Source organism: Dendroctonus ponderosae, unplaced genomic scaffold (assembly GCF_020466585.1).
Source record: "Dendroctonus ponderosae isolate FM_Combo_2020 unplaced genomic scaffold, Dpon_F_20191213v2 Dpon_F_20191213_10, whole genome shotgun sequence".
Classification (NCBI taxonomy): domain Eukaryota; kingdom Metazoa; phylum Arthropoda; class Insecta; order Coleoptera; family Curculionidae; genus Dendroctonus; species Dendroctonus ponderosae.
In genome coordinates, this window is record NW_026017111.1 from 1,605,078 (window position 1) to 1,611,913 (window position 6,836).

Genomic DNA, 6,836 nt, shown 5'->3' on the forward strand with positions numbered 1-6,836 from the left:
ATCATCTACATAGTTGGTGCAGTTGTTTTTGCAAAGCTGCACGCGATTATGAAGTTTTTTCTTTGTTTCCTGTGGCAGAGTGTCGGGTTACGCGCGCATGGTGTCGGCGCGCTGTAATTCGCATGTTTCTAACTGTCACATCTGACAGGTGACGGCGTTATCTGAATTACGACACCAGATGGAGCTAATTTACCGCATTTCGAGCCGCGAATGTTTAACGAGTCGGTTTTTTTCGCATCGGACCGAGTCGCGTTGTGCCAGCAAACACTTATGGCAGTCTCAGAGGGTAATTCGGCCCTAATTGACTTGACAAGTGACTTCCTACATCCGGATTCGATGGGAAAAGTTCAGCGAAAAACGTGCATCGGTTCGCGTTACTCAGGCGGATTTTTCACCGGGCAAATTAGGCCTTAATTGGCGTTTTTGCCGCCTCAATCCGCCCGACATTGACCAACATATCGGAAACGGTTAATCAGAGCGACTCCAGGCCATCCAGATGCCCGATAACGACTCCACCCCTTCCCAGGGGATCAGACCGGCTGTTCATCAAGTGGCTCATTTGATGACTTTAAACTAGTTTCAACGCAGATACGAAAGTGTTTCAACACATGAACAGAACACTTTAAATAACCAAACAACTGATGAGCGCGGAAACTCCTCAAAGTCCAACTTTTCCTTTGAATAATGTTGATCCCCGCTCCTCGACTCTGACGCCGCGCACGCCCTTTCCCACTGACTGAGGGCCGCATCTAACCACGCCCACCAGCCACGCGATTGGTCCGCGACAGTTGCCCGGCACGCCACCAGAGGGGCTTCCAGTCGGGGGCCTCTTCATCGAGCAGGCCGAGATGCAGTCGGTCCCACAGATTACCAAAGTCTCCGGTTGCTCCGTCTCGGTCGAAGTGTCTGCTAAAGCTCCGTTCACATCGCCGGATTTGACACTGTGCGACTTTTTCCTTCGGTGTTTCATTGATCGTTGTGCCCCGTTGTGGATGAGTGTTTGTGCTCAGTGCTTCTATGATTTGTGCATGCCAGTTAGGGGGGCCACTGTGATTGGTACCCGAAAATGGTGACTTTAATGCCGTGCAACTATTTGAACGCTGCGCAAAATTCCCGATGCACCATGATCGATAAGATGTGCGAACCCAAGGTAAGATTCTGGGAAATGTTTTGTGCAAGAACAGATTTTTGCGCTCATCGCCAAGCGCCTGGATTGGCTGGTTTGGGGGGAAAAAGGACGCCGTTGGCATGGGAACGGCGGTTGAAATGGCGCTCTAGACGTGCTTGCTTCGTCTGTAGGAGGCCCACTAAGGGAAATCAATGGCGCGACAGACTTGAGGATGATTGGGAAAGTTTCAAACCTTTTGGTTGAAAATCGGTTTCATTGTCCTCAAAAACCCCCATTTCTATCCAAGAAGTTTGCCGGAACGCCATTTAAAAGCGGAATCATGTCGAAGTGCCGACGGCTGAGTTTTGGCCCCTTTAAGCCCCGCAAAGGCAGGTTGATTGATACACCAACAACGGCCACATGCAGGAAATTGGCAAGATAAACTGCTTCTGAGCAAGTTTTCCTGTTTGTTCCAGGTTAAACGGGCACGGACTGACGCAAACGATTCAACGGAACGCGACCGGTAAGTACCTACCATCTACTCCCTAACCAAGAGGCGAAAAACCTAATGAAAACGGCAAATCAGAGACGAATTTTCGGGCCCCGGCAGGGTTATGTTCCTCGGCAACTCAATCGCGTCTACTTCACAAGGTTTCCCGAGTTTTCTGCAGGAATTAACCGAGTTTTTCCACTCATCTTGAACCAGAAACCAAAAACTGTGTTAACCACACCCAACCGAGTGGAGCTGAATGAAACAATGGAAGCGTCCAACTATCTCAGACCTTTGGATGATGGTGTCGTTTGAGGTTGTCGGAATTTCTAGTTTTCTCTATTCTTACCTTAAAGATCACTTCAGAGTAAGCACTCTCCATAAATGAAGCCGAAAACACTCACAAAGTTTTGAAATTTGAGTTTCCAAAACCACTTATTTATGCACGAAAATGATATTTGCTGCTAAATCGCGTTTCAGGCATCAACAATTCATTACTCCACATGGAAAATTGCCGCTAAGATGCATAATAATTAAAGTTTTTGCAAAAGTTTGACATCTTTCCGGACCTCGCCATTGCTTGAGGTTATGTCGATAGTCAGTTGCTGGGTTGTTTATATTTCTTTCGATAATTCAGCACAATGCGGCGCTGCCACGTATTTCACCCAATTACTAACAGTGAATGTAACAATGAATAAAAGGAAAATTTCAGAATGAATGAACCACTTAACTCAGTTTGTGTTAGCATGGTAGCGAGTGCCTATCTAACCCTACCTAACCCAAATTGAATGAATCTACTTGGTAGGTATCCAAAGAAACAGTTTTCATTAACTTAAAACATTGTGCGCAGTTTGGCAACACCGCTCGCTTGGAGTTACCCAGAAAATGGCGATTTTCCTTAAAGTTTGTGAATGGTTTTTGGCTAATTTATGGACCCTTCAGGAAAACTGTTCACTGAGAGGGCTTAATTTGAAGTGATCTTTAAGGTAAGGATGGACAAAACTGGAAATTCAAATGTGGAGCAAGATGGCTGCGATAACAAGCACAAACAGTTGCACGCAAAAATTGAAAAATCTTCCCAACCAATAAAGCAAGCGAACGTCACTGAAAATTGCGTTATCAACAACCAGGGGAAACAAACGAGCAACGACACGTTTTCGTAAAACAACCCGTGAATTAACACGTACGCCATTTTGTGCGTGTGGTCCAGCTCAGCCGCCGTGAAGTTGGCACGACATTTATTTATTTATGTGTCGGTTTTCCATTTTATTTTTCTCTTGTTTCTTCGGTCCATTCGGGTGAAAAAACCCGCGTCAGGAATGCGCCGTGAGTCCGGTTATCGTTTGTTTTTATCACTTGCGCCACCCAGATCGGGTCATTTTCCGTAAAAACAGATACGATCTCGCCTCGACGCAGAAATGTTGAATAATTTCATAATAATTCGTCCGGCAGTTAACGGGTGCAATGTAGTCGTCTCAACTAGGCTGGTAAATTACACTTTTTCACTGATGTTGCCTTTTTCCTTCATCTCCTTCCTCAGACGTTTTGAGTTATGGTCACCAGTTGCGCACCGTCCAATTACCATAACGGGCTGATTTATGTGCATCAGTCGGAAAAATCACGTTGGCGTTGCACACTCTACTTGACAGTGACAGTTGACAATTAATTGCTGACTGACGGATCCGCATCGAATGCCCGGCCCACTTGGGCAACATTTCAAGGTCTTCGTCGTCCAAAGCCTGCTTGTCAAACTTTGACCTCCAGTAACGTTTACAATAGGCCATGCGGACGGTTCCGATTGGTACCAGTTTGCAGAACAGAAGCTCTTCTTTGATCGCTCATCGGCCGGCTTTATTGGCCTTAAGGCGCGAATTTCTACAAATCTTCAGGACCACTGTGTTGCGCTTTTGAGTTGTAACTCATTTGTTAAGGAGTTATAACACTCGACTCAGGCTCTTAACAGGCAAATTTGGACATATTTTCTCATGTCCTGGTCGCTTTAATCGTCTTCTGCAATTCACGTTTCCAACTGCATTTGCACCGAAAATAGGGCAAATAAAGAGGTTGGCCTGGTTCCATTTTAAAGAGCAAAATCGGTTCTCTGATGAGTGAATGTCTGAATTCAAAACAGATTCCTCAGGTGGTACCACTCGAAAAGGAGTATTTCCGACCACAGAAGCCTTTGGAAAGAGTCACTTAGAGTGCATAAAATCCCGAATTGACACGTATTTTGGAAGCGCCAACAAACAGTCGAGTGCTGCTTTAATGGAATTTCGAGCACCCATTGACCGGCCGTGTTGATTTATTTTTAAAACCTCTGTTTGCGTTGAGAAAGGTGTATTTGCCTAGAATGACTACCTAAACAACCACAGAAGGAACCATGATTCGTTCGCGTAAGTGCTTGCGGCGGCTATTATCTGGTAATGGAAAAAATCGAACTAAATCAGGCGATTACGGCTAGAATCGGTTAACAATGGAAAACGCCTCCCATTAATTTCTTGCAGCGCTGGCTGAAGAAGAATGCGCGATGGAAAAGAAACGACAAAAATTTGCGAAAACGCCCAAAAAACTGTGACAATCCCCAATAATAGGGAGTTTTTGGGCCCCTTAATTGCCACACGCTTTACGTTATCCGATGTTTTAAGCATACGCAACAGTAAAGAAATAACCGTTTTCGATATTAGAGGATAACGTGTTCCTTTATTTACGTCTGAGTAGCGGTAACGTTAATAAGCATCACGTTATAAAGTAGAACGACGGTGTTGACACATATTTGACTTATTTCTAATATTATTAATAGAATAAGAAATCTTTGTAAATTTAAATAAGACTGTTTCATTGATTAGCTTACGCCATTATTGCGTAAATACGGATTTTATGTGGAAATTGTTTGGGCAAATTTGAACTTTGGCAACACCACTAACATCGCAAGCACAGGTTCCAACTTCTAACCCATAACCTAACTATTTGATTTAGAATTTTTATTTAATATGTTCGCAATATGTTCGTTCTGAAACCTAAAATTGATAAGGCAATATCTAGGCTCAATATTTTCTAAATTAAAAATAGCTAGATAAAGGCAGCTTCAATGTTTGCTTCCATCTTAGCCACTTTTTGTGCAATAACAATACAAACTTAAACTAGCTTTGAAACTTTTCCTAAGAAAACAATAAAGTGAGGTTTATTTTATGGAGAGTGCAGCAAACGCGGTATCAAAAACTAAGAACGCAATTAACGTTATTTGCCTGAACGCCTCATTTTTTTAACATTGCGCATGATCACAATAACGTTTAGCGTTTAAGGCCAACGTAATTTTAAGGGGCCTAAAAACTCTCTATTAAATACCGTCGGGACTGCCAAAGTTTCGACCTTTGGCCAACGCTGTTTTTACATTTACGCCCACATTTTTTTGAAACTGGGTTGATTTTTCGAAGATATTGTATAAGAAACCCTCGCCTTAAAAGGGTTTCTACTCTGTATTTCCACGCTAATCGCTATAACCTGACACATAAACAATCAATGCCCTTATTTACGGGTTTCTCTGGAGTTTATGGTCGCCCGAGTGTTTATAGGGCACGAATTAATTATCGACAATGATTGTGGTTAGATTTTAAATGGTGCTCTTCAAATTTTGACACACGTGCATAAATATTACATTATTAGGGGTGACTCTCAATGGGTCCAATGTTTGAGATGAGATTGCGAAACGCTTCGTATTAAGCCCGTGTTCCATGTGTTGTCGATAATTGATGTTTTTTGTGTTTAGAAACGTTCATCTGGCAAACTTTTCCTTCTGTCTGTCTTAATTCTGTCTTTTTTAAAGGCAAAAATTTTTGAGGCGAAATACCCAAAAATAAGTTTGTAAAAAAATGAATCCGCCTCAACAATATAGAACTTATCAACAATCTTTTCATTTAAACATTTTCGTTTCTCATCAATTTAGGCAAATTTCTGGGTTTTTGGTAAGAATTAATTCCCCCCCCCCCCAACACTTCAAATAGGGCGATCAAAAACGTGAAAGTAGCCCCTTGAACGATTTTTTTGCTGGTTCAAGACTGGGAAATAATTGAGTTTTGTGAAAGATCAGTGGATCGATTCGCATTATTCGCGCCAATGGGCGATGACGGATTAGCGTCACGTGACGACATGCCTATTAATCGGCTTAAAAGAGGCCCCTTTAGGACGCGACAGGAAGCCCTTTTGTGTCGGACGACAATTGCAGGCCAAACACCCCGAAAACACTTTTTGGAAAAGCGGGTGCGAAAGCTCGTCCTTCTCATTGACAACGGTGACGTTGAAGAGGATGGCAGGTCAGAAACGCTGGATTAGCAGCAGCCACATGTGTTTTGCGTTAAACATGCATCCGAATGGGAAACATCTTGAGCATGGGATGGACCGAGGCTAACATTTGACTTTGATGTCTGACAAAGACGCGACAAGAAAAAATTCTTTGAATTGTTTTGCGACAAAACACGGGATAAAAGTGCTGAAGAGAAGCAATGAGTCCAATCATAAAATGTCCAGCCACGACGCATAATCCATAAACAAGTGACTGGTTGTGGCGTGAATATTGGATACTTAAAATATCTCCAAGCGTCGAGATTTCGTTATATTTGACACCGGGTCATTAGTTAGGTTAATGTATGGAGGTGGCGCGTTATAAATTGTGTCCGGGACCCGAGATCGAAGTGGTGGATAACGTTTCGAAAACTGTTGTTGATACAAGATCGCAGTCATCAATGGGCGCAGTACGTAAATCTTCGGGTCGCCGGGTTGAAGAGGGTCGTTTTGCGATACAAAACGGGCATCGTGTCACTACAGGCTTGCCAACATATTAATTCCCTCAGCTACAGGGAGAACGAGAAAACGTCAAACGACCGACTAGAGGAGATCATCAGCGTTATGCGGGTGTGACTATGGACTTTCCCCCGATTTGTTGGCCAATAAATTGGCTCAATAGTTGAAGGTCATGAGATGCGATCGGTAAATCGTACTACGATCTATTAGAGAGTTTTTAGGCCCCTTAAAATTACCTTGGCCTTAAACGCTAAACGTTATTCTAATCATGCGCAGTGTTGAAAAAATAAGGTGTTCAGGCAAATTACGTTAAGTGCGTTATGGGTTAGGTTAGAAGTTAGAACCTGTCCGTGTGAAGTTAGTAGTGTTGCCAAAGTTGAAATTTGCCTAGACAATTTTCACATAAAATACGTAATTACGCAATAATCGCGTAAAAAGTCT

General features: G+C 43.1%; 1 protein-coding gene across 1 annotated transcript in view; it reads left to right on the forward strand.

Annotated features, from left to right (window-relative positions):
• The first annotated feature begins 831 nt into the window (after positions 1 to 831).
• The window catches only part of LOC109542661 (eyes absent homolog 2), a 24,390-nt gene continuing 18,385 nt past the window's right edge, over positions 832 to 6,836 (forward strand). The window contains exons 1-2 of the mRNA XM_048662282.1: positions 832 to 1,150; positions 1,585 to 1,631. Coding sequence (XP_048518239.1) covers positions 1,067 to 1,150; positions 1,585 to 1,631 — 131 coding nt within the window. The 5' untranslated portion in view covers positions 832 to 1,066. The remainder of the gene's footprint in view (positions 1,151 to 1,584; positions 1,632 to 6,836) is intronic.